Source organism: Protomyctophum bolini (genome assembly GCF_963924005.1).
Source record: "Protomyctophum bolini genome assembly, chromosome: 19".
In the NCBI taxonomy this organism is placed as follows: domain Eukaryota; kingdom Metazoa; phylum Chordata; class Actinopteri; order Myctophiformes; family Myctophidae; genus Protomyctophum; species Protomyctophum bolini.
The window spans coordinates 19,077,149-19,104,674 of record NC_137880.1 but is presented as its reverse complement, the minus strand read 5'-3'; the positions used below and the strand labels follow the sequence as shown (position 1 = coordinate 19,104,674).

Here is a 27,526-nt window from a genome sequence, read left to right as displayed (position 1 = left end):
GTAACAATTAATAATAAAAAAAATCTATCTACCATTTGAAACTGGATTCAAGATTGTAAACTGAAATCACTTGCTCGTCAATATTGCAACAGCTCTAGCCCTTGTATTAAATGCTTAGCTGATCAGCAGTGTACAGTATGCAGTCTTTTCCAATCAGCTATTTTCAAGTAGGTTGAATTTTTGTTGATGTTTTCTATGTCCCCTCAACGCTATGTTTCCCCAACCTTAAACCCAATCCCAACCGTAACCATAACCTTGAGGGAACAATGTTGAGGGAATATAAATATGAGGGAATATAAGGCGCAGGGAACATACCGGTACATTTGAGGGAACAGAAGAATCTGAAGAATCTTTCTAAACTAGAGCTCAAATAATGGGTACAGTATTTCCTTAAGTAAAACAACAACATAAAAAGCTCTCCAGAATCAAATGTAGGCCTATGTACTGAAAACAGTGTGTTCCCAAGCCCTTGTTAATGGGACCTGGTCATCTCAACAACAGCTGCCATCTCATCATGTTAGATCCAAAGATTGGCTTAAATAAAGGGCAAAAGTTGTGCACAATAGTGATTTAATTCGTCTTCATCAACAGGCTTTATCCCATGTCACACCATAGCCGTCCAAAGTTGTGAGCTTATTCAAAGATATTCCTCCTGCTTAGGTTAGCCTGGCTCCAGCCATGAATCGCTAGCCAATGAAGTGAAACAAATATACGTATATACTACGTGAGAAAGAAAGCACCAGCTTCAGGAAGTAATGATAGCTGAACCGGCAAACTGTACCAGCAATTGTACTGCTTACTATATGGCTCCATAACCACAAAAACTCTATATAACAATAAAAGCATAGTTTCACCACTCAGTTCACACAGGTGTGATTCCCCCCCCCCCCCCCTCTACAGCAAAACGCTTCACCAAAAATAGCTGATCCACAAGCATTGAAGCATGTTTTGTGATTGCAGATCCCACCTATTATGACATGGGGGACGGTGGGTCTCATTTGGCTAAGGTGATGGAGTCAACTGTATTTAATTCCAGATACCTACAGTAACAATTCAATAAGTCATTACACTGAAGCATTTCCATATCAAGTTGCAATCCAACTCACACCTCAAAACATTGCCCACATGAATAGGAACAGTCATCCTAAATAGCACATCGAAAGGGTTGTGAACGAGTAAATACTGTAGGCTATGCACCCATAGACTCCAACACCACTTTAAGATTGGCAGAACAAAGACCAACCGGGATATTTCTATATAGATTTGAGATTTTCATTTCATTTGACAGTTTTTCTCATTGTAGGCTATGTTGAATATTGTTTTGTTTTGCCAATAACAAATAATACATAACAAAACTAAAATATAGTTTGACTAAAATGAAATATGACTATGATGATTTTTGGAGCCACTACTCCACTTCCTTCCAAGTCTGCATGCTCAGCTCTTAATCAAATTTAACTGGATCTTTTGACAGCACTTGTAAACATCCTTGAACCTTTTTTGCGTTGCAAGGGGCTCTACAATCAGTAGTATTTTGGTTAAGGCCATCTGGTAAACTAAGGGTTTCAAAGTTGGCACTGATGCACATTTCCCACAAAACATGGGTGTCAGATATTGTAGATGTGGGTCGACCTCCAAAAATGATTCTTGCAACCGTCAACTCAAGATAGATGCCGACTCCAACACCCATTTAACAACCAAACAACTAAACCTTTTTTGTGTAGCTAACCATCAACTCTCCAAGCTTGCACATGGAACTCAACCCCCCAATGAAGGTTGATTCTAATTATGATAACACACACACCATTTGCCAAAATGAATACAGCAGCATTAATCTTACTGGCCATAAATAAATTGTAATCCGTAAACCCTATACGTAGGTGACCGTAGTCCCACAGGCTGAAACAAGCTGAGTAGCTTTTATCTGTGAATGTTCCCCCCCAGAATAGCGATGACAAGGTTCAAATGTTTAATCATATGTGGTTGGATAGATATATGGAGTTATAGGCATGCAGTGTAAATATCAGTTAATCATGGTTGGTGCCGTATAAAATATGGACAGGTACAGTACAGTATTGAACTAATATACCAATATGCCCCTGGCTCAGGGTGGGCATAACTACTCACTTTAGGGTTGGCGGAATGTCAGAACGTTGAATGTCAAAGCCTGCAATCTCTCCCATTAGACGTATAAATAGAATGAAACCACGTTCTCCTCATTTTGCATCACTGAGGCCAAAAGCATTGCAAAGATGATCTTTTCTAAAATCAGAGTCCATCACATTTCATTAGAGAGACAATGGGCACCATATTAATAAATCTCTGTTTAAAAAGTCCTTGAGTGTGTGTGTGCGTGCACATAGGACTGGGTAAAGGACAACAGTTTTAGAGTAAAAAGCAGCACCATTTACTATAGTAACTGAATATTGTTAAAGTGTCATTTGCACCTGTCTGTCCTAGACTACGTGAGCATTTCACAAGAACAGAAATCACTTCATTATGCGCCACTTGGAATAAAAGATCACACGTAGCCCCATTGGTTTATGAGTCCGTGACCTCTGTTATCTCAGAAACACGACCATTCCACTGTGGAAATAATCTATACTTTGTAAATCTTTACTACTAAATGTATACTGTAGCTTGTGATGCCGGTCAAATATTATATGTGTAATTAAATATGTTCGCATCACAACTATAGTTAAAAGAGTGTTGAATGCCACCAGAAAGAAATGAGGGGGAAAACACAGGAGTACAGTTGATGAACTAGAGACTGATGATGTGTTCTGTGGCAAATATTCCAAATCTGTCCTTGCAATTCAACTGCAACAATATGACATGATCTTCATAAACTACATTTCCTTTGGAAATACAAACACAAATGATATACGGTGCAATTTGCAAAATGCATTTCTATGACTTGGTCACCTCTTTTCCCTTCTTAACAGTAAAATCCGGAGAGTTAATTTCACCGCTAAATGTTGTTTGAGCGGGGTATATTATACATAGGATCCCTCCCTTTTCCCTCCCTTTACACCAAACCTCTTTGGCGAAAATATCCACAATGTCTACAAGCTCACAAGGCGCTGCGTGTTGTGCGTAGCTTGAAGATATGCTATCTTTCAGCCAAATGTTCGCCACAAAATAGGGTTGCTAGGGTGTTTAATCTCAGATTAAAATTAACTCTCCGGACTTGGCCGTGTTAGGTTAACGTTTCATATTTGTTCTGAAATGGTAACGTGTCCAGCAGAACACAGTAAATAACACGGGTACAATAAAGGTGCTTCTCTTCAGAGAGACGATACTGCACCATGACGTTGTGAATGGAGATGAATAAATGTCGGCCAAAGACTCTGGATGATTTTTGTCCGATGTCATTCTCAGCAACACTGGTCCACAGCTGCAGCACACCTGGTCATACATGATGATAATATTAATAACTGTGCAACCACTTCACACGTGACAACTTGCTCTTGAACTTTGGTATTATGTTAGTCCCAACATACAACACAGAACACACTCCCTTCAGTTTGGACAGTTTGACAACAAATGTGGCCAGGAAAGTGTTAGACTTCAGACTTGCTTGACAATGACCAATCACTGTATGATGGCATTTTACTATTACTAACGTAACGAGTATGGCACCCCCCAACCTGCTACAAAGAGTTGGTAAACCCACTGATTTCAATTGATCAATTCAGTGGTGAGTTTTATCACCTATTGTTTCAGGGGCCTTTCGGTTCTGTCAAAGAATATTATTTCAGACGACCGCTGTCTTATCTTGCCACACTGAGTGCATCAGCCCAAGACCACTGTTGCTAGTGAGAGACTCTTTAACCACTTAAACCCATACTTTGTTGACCGGAATCTGACTCCTTTTTTCCCCTCGACACTAAATATCTTCACTGAAAATATTCAAATGTTGGCCTATTATGACATGCCCAGAAAAGGGAGGCTACTGTAGGGTTCATGTGGTTAAACAAGCTGCACATTGTAAGTCTTTTCAACAATGGTGGGAAAAGTACAGATTCACCCTTTACTCACCCAGAGGCTGGCAGATGAGTCAATGAAATGAGTGTGTTTTAAATAAATAAATAAACAAATAAATTAATTCATAAATGAATGAATGAATGAATGAATGAATGAATGAATGATTGATTGATTGAATGAATGAATGAATGAATGAATGAATGAATGAATGAATGAATGAATGAATGAATGAGGCATTTGAACGGAAGAACCACTAATGTTGTTTGCTCGAATGCATTCCAGGTGAGATGTTTTGTTTCTGGTGTGTATATATATATATATATATATATATATATATATATATATATATATATATATATATACTGTATATATAGCAGCTCATTCTCGTTGGGGGGTGGAACCTGTGGCAAGCGGTCCCTCGTGGCCTCAGGAGGAGGGGCATGGGGGATGGTGGATATGGATGAAAAGCCCTAAAGAGGCTTAGAGGGACACTGTGACAACAGGTAGACCAGTAGAGGGACACTGTGACAACAGGTAGACCAGTGCGGGAAGGAGGCTGGGTTTGATGCCACTAGCTGCTGCTGGTGTGGCGGTGCTGTGGACGGAGGGGCTTGAGTCCTTGGACCTCAAAGTCGCGTCTGGGCCTCTGGGATGTAGATCTCGATGCTGTCTGCCCTCTCCGAGACCGAGCTCTGTCTGAAAGAAGCCGCCCGCTTGGCCGCCATCAGGCGTCGGCGGGCCTCCTGCCTCTGGCGGTCCTCCAGGTCCAGAGAACGCTCCCGCGTCATGCCACGCTTCACAGGCCTCTTGGGAAGAGGCGGCGGCCACTTCCGCTCCTTAACAAAGACAACATGACATGGTCCACGGTTCAGTTGGAAGTTAATGCAACCAAAGGTCCTCACACATCGTGAGCGTGACAAATACTTTGCATCGCAAACACTGACCATAACAGTCACTGTCATATTTTTACACGTCATATACTTCAAATGCTATTCATTTCTCCATACACTTTTCAGAAATCCTTATATTAACTTGAATGCCAGTTACCATATAGGGCCAGTGCCAGTGAAATATACGACATGAGCAGATCAAGAGCTCTTGTTGTAATGTTTGAACCGGAAGTCAAAATCAGCCATTCTGATGCTCGGATCATTTATATCGTTAGCGGGAGCTTGAATTAATGTTATATTAAGCCCTGAACATCGTACTTTATCCCATTATGAGCCCTAAAGTCACTAAAGACTGCGTGCACACCGGAGGCTAAAATAAGGTAAAAACTACAACATGACGTCACTGAAACCACTGTGATAGGCGACTCACCGCTCACCCGAACACATCTCTACTTTTTTACTAGCTTTTACTTAAGCGTTAACGTTAACGCCTTAAGCGTTATTCATAGTCCAGTTTTCGGTGAAGAGGAGCCCGAAACAGTGGTTGGTAAAAACAGAGAGATGTGTTGTGTGAGCGGTGACCATGGCGGCGTGACGTCATGTTGAAGAAAAAGGAAAAACAGTGCCCTCTGCTGTTTGTTTCCTCAGAATCTGTTCTTGAGAGATTACCCCCACTCTAGCCTCGATACCCAGACCTACCTGACAAACTAGCTATGACAACGTCAACGTTAGTTCATGGGAATAGAAAACATGCCTTCTATAAATTGGAGAACCAAGTAATGGCAGCTGTCATATCTGGTGTCATTAACCTATTAGATAAACTGAATGCTGAATTTTACTCTCTCAGGTAAGAACACAATAAAGAACAACTTGAACCTTGAACGTGGCACTGGCAATAAATAGGCAATAGCCTTACAATGTTGAATGTTGCAAGACTATAGTCTCTACAATATTCTACTTGCCATGCCATGAAAAATAATCCATTTGGAACGCCTGGATCTTCTGCTATAATATAAAAAAACCACTGCCTCACCGGCTTCTTGGGGCTCTCCTCCACTGGCTGCCACTGGTTGCTCTTTATCTGCTGTAGCTCGTCAAACTTGGCAGTGACGTCATCAATGGATAACTGCAAGAGGTCCCAGAATCCAGCCAGGTCCTGGGAGGTGGGTCTGGGCATGGCACTGGGGTCCTTTTGGGATGACAAACACATACAAACAAACGCACTCTGCATTGTCCCACTGTAATCAATGAATATCGCTGTTGTCGGGCAGAAACCTCTTATCTTATCACCTCCCAATGTATGAATGAATGAACCATTGTAAAGCTTTGAGCACTTGTAAAAGCGCTATAAAAAACTAACTTCTAACTTTTTTGTGATTTTTCATAAATGCCCCCATGTGACCCCTACAGCGTCACAAAAGTATCAAAAGTAGCAGATCCACAAGCTCTAAAAGTGGCGTGAAGCGGCACGTTTTGAGCTTGTAGATCTACTACAATTTTTTTATTTGAATCCTAAAAAGTAACAGTTTTGGACATACGAGGTCTCCACCTGACAGAGACGATAATATACAGTATACTAGTATTACAACTAGAACTGCACTCTGCCGAGTGCATACTTGCTTGTTGCACACTAGTAGGCCTACTAGTGCGCAAGCAGAGCGCGCAAGTACTTTTGACCGCTGGAAAGTATCACATCTCAGTATCTCTGTGAAGGAACGTTTGAAATGTATAATCATTACGTGTAACTATTTGCTACCTAACTACTTTTTTACAGAAAAATGAATCATTGATATGTGATGAAAAAAAAAGGTATATAAACTGGTATATAAACTAAAATATATTATACAGTATAATTATTTTATACTGTAGACTTTCAACGGTAAGTCTGTGCCTGGTTTGCTGGGACCAGTTACCACATTACGTCATCGTTGAGAGCTGGGACCAGAGTACATGGTGTGTATATGTATGACTAGCTCTCAGTGATGACGTAAGAGAAATGGTCATCTGTATAATCTGGTTTGATTAGCAGTATACTGTGGTTACTTGGTTCCAAAAAGTGAAGCCAAGTTTTTTTCAACCGTAAGTCTGTGCCTGGTTTGCTGGGACCAGTTACAACATTACGTCATCGTTGAGAACTGGGACCAGAGTACATGGTGTGTATATGACGTAATGTTGTAACTTGTAACTAGTCCCAGCAAACCAGGCATACACTTACGGTGTATGACTAGCTCTCAGTGATGACGTAAGAGAAATGGTCATCTGTATAATCTGGTCCCACCAGATACCACATTACGTCACCTTTGAGAGCTGGGACCAGAGTACACAGTGTGTATATGTATGACTAGCTCTCAGTGATGACGTAAGAGATATGGTCATCTGTGTAGTCTGGTCCCAGCAGACCAGGCACAGATTTACAAATTACAAATCACATTACAACTACATACAGAGTATGTAGTTGTAATTTGATTAGCAGTATACTGTGGTTACTTGGTTCCAAAAAGTGAAGCCAAGTTTTTTTCAACCGTAGGTTTGTGCCTGGTTTGCTGGGACCAGTTACAACATTACGTCATCGTTGAGAACTGGGACCAGAGTACATGGTGTGTATATGACGTAATGTTGTAACTTGTAACTTGTAACTAGTCCCAGCAAACCAGGCACAGACTTACGGTTGAAGAAAACTTGGCTTCACTTCGAAGAGACCAAGCGAAATGATTACTTGCGCGCTCTGCTTGCGCAAGTAATTACAAATCACATTACAACTACATACAGAGTATGTAGTTGTAATTTGATTAGCAGTATACTGTGGTTACTTGGTTCCAAAAAGTGAAGCCAAGTTTTTTTCAACCGTAGGTTTGTGCCTGGTTTGCTGGGACCAGTTACAACATTACGTCATCGTTGTGAACTGGGACCAGAGTACATGGTGTGTATATGACGTAATGTTGTAACTTGTAACTTGTAACTAGTCCCAGCAAACCAGGCACAGACTGTATGTAGTTGTTCTAGTTACAACTACATACAGAGTATGTAGTTGTAATTTGATTAGCAGTATACTGTGGTTACTTGGTTCCAAAAAGTGAAGCCAAGTTTTCTTCAACGGTAAATCTGTGCCTGGTTTGCTGGGACTAGTTACAACATTACGTCATCCTTGAGAGAGTACATGGTGTGTATATGACGTAATGTTGTAACTTGTAACTTGTAACTTGTAACATTACGTCATATACACACCATGTACTCTCTCAAGGATGACGTAATGTTGTAACTAGTCCCAGCAAACCAGGCACAGATTTACCGTTGAAGAAAACTTGGCTTCACTTCGAAGAGACCAAGCGAAACGATTACTTGCGCGCTCTGCTTGCGCAAGTAATTACTTGCCGTATGTAAAACATTATTCAGTGGGATTTACACCAGACAGTGGCCTTGTGGTTAGAGTGTCCGCCCTGGGAGGTCGGGGGTTCGATCCCCGGCCGGATCATACCAAAGACAAAAAATGGGACCAAATGCCTCTCTGCTTGGCACTCAGCATCAAAGGGTTGGATTGGGGGGTCAAATCTACTAATCAAATGATTCCCGAGTGCGGCATGGCTGCAGCTCACCGCTCCTTGGCTGCGGCTCACTGCTCCAAGAGATGGGTCAAATATTGGAGAACAAATTTCACTGTGTGTGACAAATCGTATGACTTTGACTTTGATTGTTAGATGATGATATGGTAATCTATGCACATCACCCACGTCTTGGGAATCTGAGAAGTGATTAAAGCGGACCTGTTTCAGTCAGCCAAATGAGGCCATCTTCTATGCTTCAGTAATTCTGCGGCATTATCACCATCCATAGTACCTATCTATAGGCATGTACTGTATGAGTAGTCTTAACTCCACTGAGAGGCAGCAGAGGGCTGATATCAGACCAATGCAGTTGTTACTGGGTGATTGTGTGGAGCTTTCTAACATGAGCTGAAAAAAGGAACCATGCCACAACACTGCAAAGCTCATGTGGAGGCAACCGTGTATCTCTCCCACGTACGCACACACTCACACACAATGCTTCTGTTCAGGACCGGAAGTTCAAAGATGGTGGATTTTAATTCACCGGCTTCAAAACGGGGTCTTGTAGAAACCATGGGTTAACTCTAACTAAACCATGGGTTAACTCTAACTAACCATGGGTTAACTCTAACTAACCATGGGTTAACTCTAACTAAACCATGGGTTAACTCTAACTAACAGCTGCTGAGCTGTTAAACCATGGGTTAACTCTAACTAACTAACAGCTGCTGAGCTGAACAGTGCTCCATCGTCATCAATGACGCTGAGCATCAGCTGGGTGAAGCTGAAACTGAACATCCCCCGGGGGATTAATGTTTTATGTTCAACAAGCTGTTCACTGTGTCATTTACAGACACACACAGGTCTGGAAATGACACAGCTGCTTTCCAAATTGAGCTTCTGTACCTGCAATGTCAACTTTCATTTGAATCCAAATGACATCACATTGTGCAATTGACAGCACTTTATGGTCCCAACAGCATTGTAGGTTCACAATACTCTGTACGTGAACACTCTCAGTTAACGTAGTGTAACGTCCCTCTGTCAAATTCAACGCACATCCACAACTATGTCAAGACTTTTGCAGTTCTCGCTCTTTCCAACAGAGGCAGTGGATATGCTCCCTCACACTCAAACATGTTCAAGCACTTGGAGCAATCTAAGCCCTGTCAGTGTCAATGTAGAATTTAATCCATCATCATATTACATCTGGGGACAGAGGAGAGAGAGAGAGAGAGAGAGAGAGAGAGACAGACAGAGACATGCAGAGACATGCAGAGACAGAGATACAGGGAGAGAGACCATTTGAAATAGAGCTAAGCACCACCTTTAAGGTATATACCACACAGAGAGAAGGCTAATTTAATTTTCTTTGAAGAAAAAAAGTTGTGTGTGGCCGTGTGAAGGGTATGAATGACCACCCGTCTCTCACACACACACACACACACACACACACACACACACACACACACACACACACACACACACACACACACACACACACAGTATGTGTTCTCTCTCTCTCTCTCTCTCTCTCTCTCTCTCCCTCTATCTCAACAGGAGATATTATATTCCCCATTCATAATTCTCCTCTTTGCTAACACACACTGACAGGGCTGTGTGAGTAATTAGTGGCCAGCTCTTATGAAAATGCGAGACTTTCTCCAGCTCACCACCAACATGAGATGTGAACAATGAACCACGATGGCAGCTTCATTATTCAAACTCCCAGGACTCCGTTTGAACCAACCCGCCTCCTCGAACGGCGTGAACGCAGGTGCTCCGTTTTCCTATTGTAATTCCCCTTTCACTTACTGCGGGGTCAATATGAGCAGAGGGTCTGTTTAGCCCCCATCGATCTGGGAGCTCTATTTCTGGAAGGACCACAATGTGCACCCTCAGCGCCTCAGGGGCATCTGCAACACCTCTGTCTTCCTTAGCGGTTTATTTATCATGAAAATGGGTTCTACGCCAGTGGTGTAAAAAGTGCTCAAATGTTTTACTTAGGTAAAAGTATCAATACCAGAATACAGAACTACTCATTTAGTAGTAAAAAGTTAAAGTCCAGAATTCAAAATGTACTTGAGTAAAAGTACAAAGGTATTGGCATCAAAATGTACTTACGGTAACAAAAGAAAAAGTATGCATTATGCAGAATGTACAATTTCAATATAAATAAATATTTAATGTATAAAACATAATTTGAAAATAGCAGTAAGTAAAGTGCAGTACAGTACTTAAGTAAATGTACTTACAGTACAGTAGTTGCTTACTTTCCACCACTGGATCTGTGCATAGATCTACGCAGAGTTGGTATTGGTGAACGTATCTAGGTATTGGTTACTTTACTGTATGGTCTGTTAACTGTGGACTTACCAGATTCTGCTGACATAGCCAGTAAAACTGCTGGAACTTCTGGGACATGAGGAGTTGCGCGCTGCCCACCGCACTTCGGATCTTTCCAAGGACTACAGGATGAGGATAGACACAGAAACAAACCCTCCGGTGACTGGTAAAGGTGTTGGTTATCTGACATAACAAACACTAACAAATCAGTGTATTTAGCATTGCTTTTCTACACAGTGTGGTTATATCCCATTCACCAGATATGCAGACTAACAGTCCGACAATCATTAGACCGACAACCTACCCCAAACCCTATCATAACCCTAACCTGCAGAGTAACAGTCTGACAATCATTGGACCGACAACCTACCCCAAACCCTATCATAACCCTAACCTGCAGACTAACAGTCCGACAATCATTGGACCGACAACCTACCCCAAACCCTATCATAACCCTAACCTGCAGACTAACAGTCTGACAATCATTAGACAGACAACCTACCCCAAACCCTATCATAACCCTAACCCAAAGCAAGATACAAGTAACGCATGTCGGGAGTGATGGGTGATGTCCGCATGTCGGACCTTTGGTGTGTCGGATAAGCGTGCGCAGACTGCGCACCCCGGAATATCACTAAGTGTATTTTCAGAAACTATGACATTAAAGCAACCTACATCTTTAAATGTCAAATTGGTGAGGATATCATTATTGAAGTCGGGACTGTCTGTCTATGTTAGGACTATAGACCAATTATTTGTTTACAAACATTGAGACTGGTTTCATGTAATCAATTCCCAACAGATCTCCAAACCTGATGTTTTGGGGAGCGCTGGTTTCAGTTCATTCAACCTCCTCTTGTGTGTTGGCTAGTGAGGTGCAGACATTTATACTTCATTGCGCAACAGTATTGCGCGCAGAAAAAAGCAAGAACAGAACAGCGACATCACAATAAACTTTCATCATGTGTGTTGCCTGCTCACTATGCTCACTATACTCAATACTCACTATATACTCACTAAAACCTGCTAGGGCTTTAATCTAGCTGATCTTGAGGCCTACAAAAAAAAAAAAAAAAAACATTTAGTTGACAACTAATTTAATAATCGATTCGATTACGATTAATTGATTAATCGTTGCAGCCAACACAAACAGCACTTACAATTACAGTATAACTGTTTGGCTTGTGTTGACAACTTGATAGGCTTGGAAACATGAATTTGTGTATTTCTTATGTATATTGCTGAAATTGTAAGTAATGTATATGAATGCAATTGACTGTTTTATGTGTTGTTTACTGCGCTTTGTATAGTATGCAGGCTGTGGATCCCAGAAAGACAGAATCAGAAAAAGGGGACCTTTTTCAAACAAACAAATAAGCCCCTGCTTGGAAGCAGAGTGAAGAGCTTAGCGCGTTGTCTTTACCCTCTGGACACTCACTCTCCTCCGACAGGTCGTGCTCCTCCGCCTCTCTCTCCATGTCTTTGCACCATCCTTCCAGCCGCTTGGTCTCGCTGTGAAGGAGCTGCATGAACCAGCTGCCGTCCCTGCGCAGGGGAGACGCGCGGCCCGCCTCAGAGCCCTCCAGGCTGGGTTCCACCAGCCAGGGTTCGGCGGGCTGGGGGCTGGGCGGCCCGCTTGATGTGCGGTAGTCTTCCCTGTAGCTGAACAGGCCCTGGGTGCGCACGGTGCGTGTGGCGCCGTACTGCGTTGGCGTGCTGGGCTCAGAGTGGCGGCCAAACGCCCCGCCGAACTGTAGGCCCTTGTCCTCCATGGAGGGAAAGCCCTCACGCTCCATGTCAGCTTGTACCGCCGTGGTCACACTGTTGGAGCGCTTGAACCGCCCTTGACTAAACACATTTACACAGGCACGCACACAACACACACACACACAACACACACACACACACACACACACACACACACACACACACACACACACACACACACACAACACACACACACACACACACACACACACACACACACACACACAATGACAGGAGGGGAGTACAGAGGAATATATATATATATACACAGGTATATATGGGATTATGTAACTAACCAGTAAGACGCCTGAGGGCGAGAAGCGACCTTAGGTCGCATGCACGCATCCGCGATCATTGACGGCAGACTGCTGGGCAAGCGCTGGCGCTTTGGCATGGAGGGTCAGATCAACATGGAATGATTTCTGTACTGGCCATATAAGGAGCATGTCTTAAGTGTACAGGGTTTGATGAGGTCAGAGCAACATATAGAATGTCAATACAGGTCAGCTCCATACAGCATATGGAGATCTAAGGGTGGTAGCGGGGACATTCTCTTGAGTGTACAGGGTTTGATGAGGGCCCTGGTATGGTCGGGTCTTCATTTTCGGGCCTGTTGAGAATTCTAGTTTTAGCCGGCTGCCGGGTGCGGCTGTACTTGGGGCAGGCCCGTCTAGAGTTTGAATCGATGGATGGGGAAGGATTAACATAATGGAATGAACAGGTTCTGACATATATGGAGATCTAAGGGTTTGAGGGTTGAGGTCAGATGTAGAGTTTCTGGCCAATATTGATGACATCAGCGATCTTCATATATGGGCTTAACATTTACTATGACATCAGGGTCTCCACATCTCTATCCCTGATGATGTCACATGATGTCACGAGACCTGGGCACCATGGTGCCCGACCAACACACTGACGTGAAATGCACGATTCCATAGTTAACTGCTACCTTCGGTCGCAAAAACAACACTATTATGGGATCAGAATCAGAGATAGTTTGTGCATTCAGATGTACATGGCATCAGAGACACTGGGCTCACTGCTAAAATCTAAAATATCTAAAACCACATATTACACACATAAAGACCCCTAGGAAAGTGTTCTAAATCTTCTAAACGTCATTAACATTAATTTTTTTGCAAAAAAAGTGTCCCATTAACGTATAGATTATTATATATTTTTCCCATTATTGTCAGTTAAATATTGACTTTTTACTGTACTTATTGTCCAAGCATGGCTGAATATTTCCAAGTGTTCAAAACAATCGGGAACAGAAATGTGGCAGAGATACAACACTAAAACCAAACACGTACCGTTTTTCATCCTCCACCTGGATGCCAATGGAATGGAACTGAGGAAGGGCTTTACTTTCAGTCTCAGAGTCTGTCACAGTTTCCACCTGTTGAGCACAAACAAAACAGCTGTTCCATGAAACTTGTTGAGCACAAACAAAACAGCATGCTGTTCCATGAAACTTGTAACACTAAATTGAATCAAGATTTGATGAAGCAGCAGTGTGTGCGACATCTTGTGAAAGTTGAGCTCTACCCGTGGAATCTTCTTGTCTGCTACAGGCCCTGTATATTTTCCAAACACATTGCGTTGAAAGGTTTCTACAGCATGAAGTATCTATAATAATGGCAGGGCCGGTTCTAGGCATAGGCGAACTAGGCGGTCGCCTAGGGCCTCAACCACTGAGGGGGCCTCGTCACAGGGAGAAGATTTTTTTTTTTTTCATGTATCCCTTACATGGGCTACTGGCCACATGTGGCCCCCACCTAGCTTCTTAATTTTGATCTCAAAGTGCACCAGATTGAAGCATTTTCATGGCAAATTTACAATTTTTATCCGGCGTGGCAAAGCAGGAGGGGGGGGGGCCTCTGTATAATATGTTGCCTAGGGCCTCAAAAGGCCTAGAACCGGCACTACCGTAGGACCACTACCAGTTGACCTGTAGTAAGTCTCATGGTCGGGGGGGTAGGACCAAGGGATTTGGGATTTGTTTATAAACATTTTGGGATTTGTTTATAAACATTTTGGTATTTGTTTATAAACATTTGTGATTTGTTTATAAACATTTGTGATTTGTTTATAAACATTTGTGATTTGTTTATAAACATTTTGGTATTTGTTTATAAACATTCGGGATTTGTTTACAAACATTTGGGATTTGTTTATAAACATTTGGGATTTGTAAGTCTCATGGGGGGGGGTAGGACCACTACCAGTTGGCCTGTAGTAAGTCTCATGGTCGGGGGGGTAGGACCAAGTCTCATGGGTTTTGGGATTTGTTTATAAACATTTTGGTATTTGTTTATAAACATTTGTGATTTGTTTATAAACATTTGTGATTTGTTTATAAACATTTTGGGATTTGTTTATAAACATTTGGGATGTGTTTACAAACATTTGGGATTTGTTTATAAACATTTGGGATTTGTAAGTCTCATGGGGGGGGTAGGACCACTACCAGTTGGCCTGTAGTAAGTCTCATGGGGGGGTAGGACCACTACCAGTTGGCCTGTAGTAAGTCTCATGGTCGGGGGGGTAGGACCAAGGGATTTGGGATTTGTTTATAAACATTTTGGTATTTGTTTATAAACATTTGTGATTTGTTTATAAACATTTGTGATTTGTTTATAAACATTTTGGGATTTGTTTATAAACATTTGGGATTTGTTTACAAACATTTGGGATTTGTATATAAACATTTGGGATTTGTAAGTCTCATGGGGGGGGTAGGACCACTACTACTGGCCACATGAGGCCCCCACCTAGCTTCTTAATTTTGATCTCAAAGTGCACCAGATTGAAGCATTTTCATGGCAAATTTACAATTTTTATCCGGCGTGGCAAAGCAGGAGGGGGGGGGCTCTGTATAATATGTTGCCTAGGGCCTCAAAAGGCCTAGAACCGGCACTGAATAATGGTAGTGGAGTTTTCCTTTTTTGTGCATGTGTATTGTGAGCATAGACAAAAATTGATTGTGAGGCTGTAAAGTGTAAAAGGAAAAGCAAAGTTTAAATATAGGCTAGCTAACCTGACTTGTATCACAGTTTGAAGTGTGTTGCTGACAGGGACACTTAGATTGTTATTGTTAGTACTACTACTTTAGTTTCACTAGCTTCTGATAAATTAGCTGGGAAATTTCCCCCAATGGAATGCTATGGAGAATGGCGGTGTGCAACGAGCGGCTGTTTCTTTCTTCCTTGTTGTCACTGGTCATCATGGAATATTTTCCGACATGCGATCGTGCTATGTTCGTGCAAAGGAGCGATCTTCACTATCAGGTATGCTCTCTAACTTGAATTCAATATCTGTCAATACCATTGTATCATTGCATTGCTGCAAAATATTAAGTCATGACAGTGCAGGTTCTTGCATTCTCCTTTGAACCACTGACCCTAACCAAACGACTCTGGCTCCCTACAAGCAAGGGCATGTGGTTAATTCCTCTATAATATCCCCATGCATGGTTCACTTTATGAGGCACTGGGGCCTGATGTACAGACCGCCCGCGCGCGCGACACACACACACACACGCACGCACGCACACACACACACACACACACACACACACACACACACACACACACACACACACACACACACACACACACACACACACACACACACACACACACACACACACACACACACACACACACACACACACACACACACACACACACACACACACACACACACACACACACACACACACACACACACACACACACACACACACACACACTTTTCAGTACTGGAGACAGATATGGGATGAAATGGTAAAGGTTACTTACCTGACGATGGTCTGACAAGAGACGCACTGATGTCATGGGAGATGACAGTGATGATGATGATGATGACGTTGGTGTACTGTACACGATGAAGATGCTTATAAAATATGGTACTATTCATTCTTTGTTGGACAGTCTGTACCAGGAGAGACAGGACAAGGGGAAGTCCAATTACAGATGTAAGTATATTGCTCACGAAGTGAATCCAGGGTGCACAAATACGTTCTTTGATTAAATGAGGGATGAAATAATGGAATGAAGTTAGGCATGTCCTACAGTGAGCCAAAACAGAGCCAAATTGAATTTGTAAATGTGTGCACCTGTAAAATAATTTGTGCACTCGTAAAACACATTTTGTATTTGTAAAAAAAAATATGAAAGTACACTCCCAAGTGCACTTGTAATTCATACTTTGTATTCCAAACGTTTTTTTTTTTTGCTTGGCCTTCTTCAGCGATCCTTGACATGTTTTGCATAATGCGCACTGCTGGTCACTTCTTGTTTACTGCCGACAAAAGGTGCTCATAACTCTAAATATACGGCGCTCTCCATGGTTTTGACCGAAGCGCCGATGTTTGGAGGTCTTTTCTGATTGTCCGGTGATCGTGATTGGAACATAGGCTTTTTTAGAGCAAGGATTGGCCTCATTTGAGCTTGCTAGCATAATAATAACGCAAATAATTTAGCATCTAAAATGGAATCCAAAACCGGACGCGTGTCATACTAAAACAGATGCAGATCCTCTGGCACCCATGCACCACCACTTTCATCCACCATGTGTCAATGTGTTAAGACCGTATTTCACTGAAAACAGCGGTGCAACATCTATTCATGCACACTCCTCTCAACCCATTAAGACCTGAGGCTGATTCTAGAAATGCCTTCTAATTTCTAAATCAGTAGTCACACTTTCAAGATTTACAAAGATCACACCCAGTGTGAAGTGAGCGGTGCCTTGATGTTGACGTGTGTGCACACAAGCACACTAAGTCACATGTTGGAGTGACAAAAAAAGTTCAAAAATAGCAGCTGTAAAAAGGCTATTTTTGAAAAGCCAACACAAAAAGAAAATCTGAAATGACACAACGATGCTTTCCCGGTTTTAAGGTCTCAATCAATGCCAGACTGTTGTGTTCTTTTATTTTATAGTGACGTGTTTATCGCTCAAAACCTAACCTTGATGGTAATCCATTACGTAACTGGAGCATGATCCAGTGTGCCGACTATTTTTCTATTCTAACGCGTAGAATTTTATGTATTTTTAACATATCATCTCTGTCTCCATATTCTAACAATTTGCGTTTTTTCGTAAATTAACGCCCTATTTGATCATACAACAGCGTGACACAAAAGTATCAAAAGTAGCAGATCTGCAAGACGCTCAGAAAGCAATGCTTTAAATTAACATTAAAAAGAAAATCGTAAGTTACTGTAGTTACCTGTATTCCAATGGAGGAGCGTGGCGTTTTGAGGTACTCCTCGGCCTTGGACACCAACACAGCCTTGTCACAGGTCTGCACGGAGGTGTGGCTGCCCATGGACGTCAGCCGATTGGCCGCTGCAGACTCCATGGCCAGTGTGACAGCCTTGGTGCTGTCCAGGCTGTCTGTGGAGTTGTAGATGGCCCGGCCGAGGCTATCCGTGGTCCACAGGCCACTCCGTGGGTGCCTGCCCTCCTGGTAGGCATCCTGGGTGGACTCGGTACTGCTTTGGGCCGTCACGGAGATGAGAGGCTTGGTGGCTGTCCGTGGCGGCACGGGAGGAGGGGTGGACTTCTTATAACCGGGCGTGTACGACATTGCTGTAGTAGGACGAAAGCGGGTTGAGAGAAGGGAGCTATTTTTAGCATCTGCTATGTTTTGAAAAATAGCAGATGCTATGATCACATGACTATAGAGATATTGTGTACTGATCTTTTGGGAAAAAATCTCTATGGAGTAATATCGAAAAATGTGTTTTGCAACAAAAAAAAGAAAGAAAACGAAAAACAGGCTGATGTGAATTTGGAGAAGAGGGAGTGTGTGCGTGCACAGTTTCACGTTTATCGGGCCAACGGTGCCGGAGATTAGCTGCTCGCTGATGGACAGACGGACATACTGTACTGTACGTACAGTGTACACACACACGGACGGATACACGGACAGACTGACAGGGTGCAAAACAGCCTCGGCCTGCACGCCTTCAGCCGGGCGGAGACAATAATGGGCAGCAAATCAAACAGCCTGTTGAAGTATAACCTACACATTTTAAGAAACTGTCGTACCACAAACAACATTATCGTTCTTTGACTTTTTTGTCTGGTAGAACTACAGAGCCCCAAAATATATGAAAACTAAGAAAAAGTTAAGTTTTATGTTATGGGACCTTTAACTTACACGGCACTATGGCAGGTTGCAAAATAACAAATACGTGGAGTGATACTAGTCTGACAACAGTTCGAGTCAAAATAAAAACCAACGAAGAAGAAGGGGGGAAGTCCCGCCTCGTTGTCTGGTCCAGCCAATGGCCAGCTGGGCCCAAACGGATCTACAAAGATGGCGACTTACAGTTCAAGGACTGACAGGCTTCATTTTACGTCCATATAAGACCCGGATAACCATATTTTTTACAGTCTATGGTATATATATGTAATTTGTAAGTTGATTAGCAGTATACTGTGGTTACTTGGATCGTTTGATGCATATATGTCCCGTAGCAGCATATGACGTGATGAAGATATGTTTCAGTGTCGGGTGGATTAAAGGTAATGCCCCTATGTATAATGTATGTAATCTGAAACCAATGCCAAAGCACAAAGCACAAATTAATCATTACGTCATACTTAATACCCAAATGTGAGGGACACGCTAAGCTACAACCCCCCCCCCCCCAGCATCCTCACGTCTCACACAGCCCTGTTTTAAAACGTAAAAATGGAATGTTCAGACCGGATTACATCACTTGCTATGGCAATCATTTGTTGCAGTCTAAATTTGCTGCATGAGTCACTGAGGAAAAGAAAGAAAGACCGTGCATGAATCATTGCTATGACCAAAACAGACATTCTCTCAAATGTGTAAGATGAGACCACAATAGCAACTCATCCATTTGCCCATTCAGATGATCCAGTAACGTTAAGCTATATTCAGCTGAATATTGAATGCAACCTTGTTTTTTACATCAAGGTGATCCCTCCCTCAAGCAAACAACAACAACAATGCATAACAGTGTGCACAGACATTAGGGAAAACCCTCTACACAAAATGCTGGTGAGGTGATTGACAGTAATAAGAAATACTGTTATACTGGGTTCGAATCTACCGTGGGGCAACCGGCTTTGTCCAGCGTCTACACAAACACAATTGGCCTGTCTACAGGGGAGGGTGATAGTTGTTACTGCACATAATTCTATGGGCTAGGGCAACGCCTGTCAGTAGGGAGTGTTGGGTGGGAGGAGTAGGACAAAGGACTTATGTCCTCGCAGTGGGCGCTCCTCACTGGCAGGTGAGTCAGTGGGATACAACAGCAGTGATAACACAGAAATGTGTGTGGGGAGGAATACATAACTAAATTGGGGAGAAATAGGGGTAAAAAGCAATATTATTTATTTATTTGTTTCTTTGACAGGGACAATGCTCATTAATCAACATTTCAGTTTTCACTTCCGTGTAAATATGCCAGGCACAGCCGCCTGCTGGTCCTGACCCCTGAAAATGCTCTCCCGAGTCGCATAAGCACTCAGCCTAGGTCTGATGATCTAGATATGGATGACTGTTAAAGCACTTATAATATTATATATATATTTAAATGGGTGAATTAGCACCTAACTTAGCCTATACCATTGCAAATAGTCATTGACACTTAGAAATAAAGTAGGCGTGGATGTCCATGTATGCTATATTGTTTTTAATTGCGCGATTTGAATTGCTTGTACAGTTGGAAATATCCTACCAATTTCATATGACACCTCGTCGATGTATGCCTTTACAAAATATATATATTTTGTATGTATTATTTATTAGTTTCATTACTATACATTTTAGGAGTGAGTACAATTATGTTTAGATGCCTGTCAGCTGGTTAGACAATGCTGCCTGCTCCGCTTGTCTACTGCAGAAGAAAAGGGTGCAGACAAAGCTTACGACAGCTCCCGACCAGACGTGAGTTTTGGCGTGGCATACGTCACAGTCCAAAGTCACGCTGGAATGATAAATGACGAACATTGCAGTGATTTCGCCATACAGCAATTTTTTGGTGTAAATCACGTTGAAAAATGAGGCCCTATCTTTGTATCTGGCCGTGTGAATGCAGCATTAGCATCCAGATACCCATATCATGGTAAAGTTGCAGTTTCAGCACCATGGACAGTGACTGCAGCTGGTAAAGTGGCTTGAGATTTCAGGACATTGGAGAGCATACAGCTGCTGAGTTGATATTTCAGCGCCGTGGACACCAACTGCAACTTGGTAGTGTGACTTAGCCTGGAAACCAGACGAATCTGCCACAGTAGGGGAAAGAAATCCCTGGGAGATTGGTCTGGCACTCCTCACATTTTACTCACTAATCAGAGCCCACTAATCAAAGTGAGACTTTTTTGCTGTGAGGTTGGAATCTGTTTGTAACCGCCCCATGGAAATAAATCTTCCACACCGAAGTTCCAGACTATTAATTACGCAGTGATATTAGTCTGGCCATGCCAGGCTAAGAGTGACAAAGTACACAGACCCCACCACCTTTATACAATTGTAGGAGTTTATATCATCAAGTCTAATGTTGCATGGAGGGCCTGGTGGGTGCATTCCAGGCCACCAGGGGAAGTGGAACAGATCCATGCAGAGAGGAGGAACTACTTACTGAAATTGGATGTATCGGAACATGGGTTTTACATGATAAGAGGGTGAGTTGTTTATGTTATTGTACAGTAAGTGCAGAGATGGAATTACTTATGCCGGGGGAACAAACTTGGACCAACGCTGTAGGCTTGTAACCTGATGGGTCTGGGGATATGCAAATTCAACTTTGACTCAGAATTCTCTACAGGGGGCAAGGACGGGAAAGTGGCTAAGGGGCTGGGTGGGGTCGGGATTATATTAGAGGATTCTAATTTAAAAAAAGGTTCACTTTGGGTTGAATAAGATTATGTTTAATAGGTTGTAATATTTACTCGCATACTGTGCTCGTGAATTAGTTTTCCATTTCGCATATATCAATTTGTAGGGGCAAATGAGAGTGAGATGACGTGAAGGGAAGGAGGAATAACAGAGGATATTTATAAATCTATTGGGATGAAATAGACATTTCTTTAAGCAATCTTGCATCCCTGCAGGAAGGAAGAGTCCTGCTAGCAGTCAACCACAAGAACACTCAGCATGTCTGCAACCCACACAGACAGGCAAAACTAGGTCAGATCATTTGAGGCATGTATGTAACCCACATTCACGCCCAGAAACCAATGGGCAGATGGACCTGCAGCACAGCTGCTGCCAGCAAATAGCTCAGTACAAGTAAGCTGTGAGGGGTGAGCCAAAGTCTGGTTGGTTGGGAGACCATGGAGAATTAGCAGGTAAGTCATGCTGTGCGTCCCATATACTGGGTAACAGCCTGAACACCTACTAAATAGCACTAAGGCAAGGTCCTTAAAGTTGGACCAACAACATGCCTGCCTGAAAGCCCAACCACTCTTCCTCTGTTTTAATAGGCAGTTGGGAACCCTTCTCCCCCATTAGTGGAAATGCTCCAGGCCAGTCCAGGAAGAACCTGTTAGCTTCAGCCCAATACATTGTCTGCCCTGAGCTTAATAAAACCAAGTTTAACATTACCTGTGTTCTGAAACTCTCCCCTTATTACCGCCACCTGGATTGCGTTTTTCTGATTTTAATCATAATGGTTACTTTCTGGAACATTAGAAATCACTTTTTGTTCAAGTTACATTTCTATTCTGCATGAAAAAGTGCCCTCTTTTTTAGGAAGTACCATTATTTTAGACTCTACAGTATACGTAAGGTGAAGACCAATGCAATGTTAAATCCTCGCAGGGCATTATATTGCATAATTGCATCTGAGCCAGTCTTGCATCACTTGTTCTTCTGTTTTCCCTTACATAATCACAATCACGCCTTTCGCATAGATCGAAATGCAGATCACGTTAGTCAATGTTCCTATTGAAACACTATAGCTATGCTTTATGACTGAAGCAATGCCTTAAATAAAAAACACCCTTGCATAGTGAGTAGTGACTGAGATATATTTGCTATCTTTTTTTAAATGTTGGGTTTTTTTACGGCTTTCGCCTTTATTTTATTGGGGGAGAGAGATGGGGGAGTTATATTTGCTATCTTGATCCACAATTGAGGTCAAGGCATCTGCATCCGATGTGTTTTTCCACAGTTATTCAGGTTTTTCCTTTTATCGCGACTGTAGGTTGCAGATTACTATGAAAACCTGCAAAACCTGTCTGTCAGTCAGGTGTGGATAAACTGTCTTAACGAAAATTAAGTGTGTCTCTCCCAAATACCACTGAAAGTAGTTCAAATGGGGGAAAAAAATCATAGACGCTGTGCAAAATAGGGAATAATGTTTCCAGTTTCAATCAAAAAATAGTCCAATGTGTGGCCCTTCACTCTCTTTATCAAAGTCAGTATAGCCCTCTTAAAAGAAATACTGCCCACCCCTGGTCTACATGCATCATGCAACCACAAGAAAATAACTTAATTCACATTCCCATATGTCATAGCCACTATCCCATCACTCATGATAACCTTATGGCTGTCCTTTGACTTTAGCATAATAATTAATCTGTATTATTCAATCAGTATGAACACAGTATTTGATTGCCTTCCCTATTCTCTTGAAATATTCAAAAATTCAACATTCTTTACTTAACACGGTAATGTTTAGACAAAAGGAATCACCATTTGCCATTGAAGCTCATGATGAGTGGGGTAAAAACAAATGCAATGCAATGTTGTTCATTGAACAACAGATGTCCTCCTTGAGTCTGTTAACTGCAGAGTGCATACAGTACTGTAGCTCTGTCTCAGCACTTCTGTCCAACCCTTTGAAAGCCTTGATTTGCCATGATCGCCAAAGTGTCTTATCTTTAAGGGAAAGGGACTGGTGTTAAAAACAACTACCACTTTAGGTTAATTTAAAGGACCTGTAACATAAAATTCAACTTTTTCCATTTCTTTTGTGTTTTTTGGGGCTCCCATATGTGTTTTCTCCACAAATAACCAATTTTGAACAATCAGGCTTTCATATCATATGGGTGCTCTAATGGAAATTGCTCTCAGGAACAGCTCAACTGATTTTGTCCTCATCATGATGTCATCAATGTCACCCTACTTTGTATAATTCCTCCTCTTCTTCAGTCTTCAGTTCCAAATTTGCATTTCCACTTTGTTTACAATGTCCACCATTGTTGATTTTCCAAGCTGGCATGGAATGGAAACAAGCCTGGTTTTATCTAGCATCAGTATTTTAATGTCTCAAATATTAAATAATCTGCATATCAGCACCCCCACCACCTCAGGACATTGTGGTACTGCAGCTAAAATGGCTCGTTCATCAGCTACCTCACCTTTTTCCCCCACACTGTTTTTTTACCTTTTTTTCCCCAAGAATTCGCAGCACAGACAAATTACTTTGATTTACCAGTCTTTAAATACCCTAACCAATCTGTCAAATCTTCAGCACCTGTTCCCAGCCAGGCAACAGAGCTGTGATGAGTCACACCGTGACATAACGGTCAGTACAGTGACATAACCCACGACTCCATGACAACTATATGTATTCCATGACAACCATGAACCATGCACTACATTACAACATATGCCTGGGTGGGGTGTACTGCGTGTAGGGAGGGACTCCTTAGAAAATGGGGGCCGTGAGGGGTCATGGAGAGGGGGTGGCTTTTAAACGTCAACCCGTGTCTAGATGCAAAGTGTGGTTGCCTCGATGGGACAGATGGAAATATAGGCCCCTACCACTGATTTTGCTAGCCCATTACAATGTCAATTAAGTCACCCCTGTGATCATATAAGTAATTTGGAGCGGATTTATCCCCAAAAAGCATGTTTTTGCAACAAATGTTTAATTGTTTTGCATTTGCGGTTCCCCCTATGGATGAAAATGGAATTGCTTTTGGCTCTCTATTGATTAAACCACACTCAACATGTTATTTAAATCTGTGGTGGATTGGACATTCTGTTTTGATTAGTGGCATTTTTTGTAAAATAGGATCTCCCACTAACTTCGGAAGCCGATTTCCGGCCGAACAATATGAACTATCAAAATTCTGCCTGTGGTTTTAATCTGATGGGTCCAGAGATCATGCTGATTTTTGTGAGATTTGGTCAAAATCTGTAGGTGGAAGAGCAATTTTTTTTTTGAAGAACATTAAGAGCAAATTGGCATGGCCTATAAGATGTGTCATGACCCAAGGAATCTAGAGGAAATTACATTTTGATTTTACGACGAGTTATAGGGCACATGTTAACGTGGCCTGTTTAAACTTTTCAACTTCAGAATCAGATAAAGTGGTCAAGGAGGAACAAAGCAGTTTAAAGCAGTGTACGTATTATGACACAAAGCAGTTTAAAGCATCTAGTGTATGACACACACACACACACACACACACACACACACACACACACACACACACACACACACACACACACACACACACACACACACACACACACACACACACACACACACACACACACACACACACACACACAAACAAACATTTTAAGAAACCTTTGATAAATACATGTCTTTTGTGAATATTTTGCCAGTGAATTAGCTTCTTGCTACACAAGACTATGTTATTCTCTCTAGAGTACATTTAAGTTCTTGGTGGAAACAGCGGGACAGTGCACTTGGGACAGCGCACTATAGAGCCCGAGTGATGTCCTAAAATGTTGTTGTCCTTACAAGTTTAGTAGAGGGAGAAAGACAGAGTAGAGAATCATTTCTAGAAGAGTAAAGACAATCTGATGCTAATGTAGTCTAATCTACATTGAGTAGCTACATGCATTCAAATGTAAATCACGTCTCGTGGCGCATTTATAGTGCATGCACGCAGTGCAGTGCATGCTTGCGTGTGTACGGTTGTAATGCACGTAACTCGAGAACCGTTTGCTCCACCGACTTCAAATTCGACACATGCTTTCCAAACCTTCACTGGGAGTGCAGTGCCAGGTATGGGCCCTGACTATGGTCAGGCTCTGCCATGTGGGCCTAATTAGCCCAAGTGCCCTCACCTGTGCAATTTCCAGCCTCTGCCTCAGCCAATTGATTGCCATGGCAACCCCACACCTGCCAATTGATTACTTAACCAGTCCACTTTTCACAGTGAGTTTGCACTCTTTAGACACAGGCAGACAGATACAGAGATCTCCAACAACAGTTTGTTTCATTGCCTTGATGGCGTTGTAAATAATGGCTGATTTTACACTTGGTTGCATGCTGAAAATAGTCGATCTACACCTGAGCGCAACCAGCCAATCATCGTGTTTGTTTTCACACAAACAGACAAAGCTGTCGTCGACAAAATCAACACTGCTATAGGTGCTAATATAAAGGCATGGAGAAAAGATGAGAAAAGATGGCACTGTACCTGGAGGTGGCTGAGAACGGTCTACACTGCACGACGTCGGGAGTCGAAACTGGATCCCTACAAGTGACAACAGGACAGCAGTTAGTGAGACGTACAGCATGGTTAACAATTAAACCATGTGTGTGCAGCATGCATTCTGTGGATTATCGTTCCATATACAGTACATATTCATGTACCTACCCTGACTCACTCCAAGAGTTGCAGAACTCACACCCGAAGTGATATTTCTTTTTAATATTTAAGAGTCAGAAATCTACAGGTAAAAAGCTGGATTTTAAGCGTTAAAATGGATCACAGTAAGGGGGGTCCCAAAAATAGCCAATCTACAAGCTCACAATCCGTCGCAACCACGATGCATTTTGAGCTTGTCAATCTGCTATTTTCACCAGTAAATTGTTAACACAAAATGGTATTTAAAATGTTTGACTAAGGATTGGACAGGCCATCTAGCCTAGAGTAATGGTGCTATATATTCCTAAAACAATTCAATTTAAATTGGGCGAGAAGCGAGAAGTTTATACTGAAGTCTAAAAATGCTTCATCAGGGTTTATTCGCCAAGACAAAACTCTATGGAAAAACACTGGTTGACAATCATTGTATGATCCATCCAGCATCAGCTATGTACTGCTTTTAACATTATATTATGCACACATTCTACTGGCACTGATACACAGGGCAACTCCTAGGGAAACTCTGTGATTACAACACCGGTCACTCAATAAGTGAAGTAATCTTTGCAAATGAGATGCTTGTCATTAAGAATGGCTTTAAAGCACAAATTTAAATTATTTCACTTTTGTTTCCTGTACTAGGTAATATTGCCCAAGAATTGCCTAGTGTAATATGGCAGGAATAGTATCAACCTGACTGGTATATCTGTGGAAAAGCAAAAGGCCATGATGTTGGGACCAACATGTGAGTCGGTGTCAATGGGTAAAGGGATCAAAGGACATGAAACCCTCGGCTGGTTTTGTATTTAGTTTTCAGTTTAAAAACTACAGTGGACCATAAACATGGCAGGTTGGTAAGCAACGCAGCTGAAGCGAATTCAATTAATAAACGTTTAGGCATGCACAGAGCCATGGGTGTGCAAATTTGCAAGCATAGAGTAATCAACAGTGTTGTCAATTCACATTGACACGACTAAACCTAACACGGCCAATATTATTTCCATTAGCTCAAACCACCGCAGACTACAGGGAGCCTTACTTGGGGGAGAAAAGATTGGTGGGTAGGGTGATCTTTGTCATTGAATGTGACAATGGGCTAGGATGGCACCTTTCAGCTGGGGGAGGGGGTTTTGAATGGCAGGAGTGGGACGGAGGCGATATCCTCCCGGTACGGGCTCCTCACTATAGCAGGTGAGCCAGTATGATACAAAAGCAGTGGCAACACAGAAATGTGTGGGGAGTAATTACGACTAAACGTAAATTGGGAGAAAAAAGGGGTCCAATATAATTGGCTACTTCTCTTTTAAGAAAAAGGGCCAAAAATTAACTTTTTTTACCCTGCTGTAGTTGTAAATACCCGAGATGAAAAACAAACTACAAAATCAGCCTAGGCTATAGTTTCATCCCTGTATAGCTTTA

The 27,526-nt window shown here is 42.2% G+C and overlaps 1 protein-coding gene across 1 annotated transcript in view; it reads right to left on the bottom strand.

The window, feature by feature from the left end:
* Positions 1-4,613: 4,613 nt before the first annotated feature.
* LOC308334009 (disks large-associated protein 2-like) overlaps positions 4,614-27,526 on the bottom strand; it is a gene marked incomplete at its 3' end in the record, with an annotated part of 64,853 nt that continues 41,940 nt past the window's right edge. The window contains exons 6-12 of the mRNA XM_080790574.1: positions 25,937-25,993; positions 17,775-18,136; positions 13,849-13,934; positions 12,204-12,613; positions 10,796-10,887; positions 5,911-6,066; positions 4,614-4,823 (exon numbers count right to left, since the gene is read on the bottom strand). Coding sequence (XP_080646700.1) covers positions 4,614-4,823; positions 5,911-6,066; positions 10,796-10,887; positions 12,204-12,613; positions 13,849-13,934; positions 17,775-18,136; positions 25,937-25,993 — 1,373 coding nt within the window. The remainder of the gene's footprint in view (positions 4,824-5,910; positions 6,067-10,795; positions 10,888-12,203; positions 12,614-13,848; positions 13,935-17,774; positions 18,137-25,936; positions 25,994-27,526) is intronic.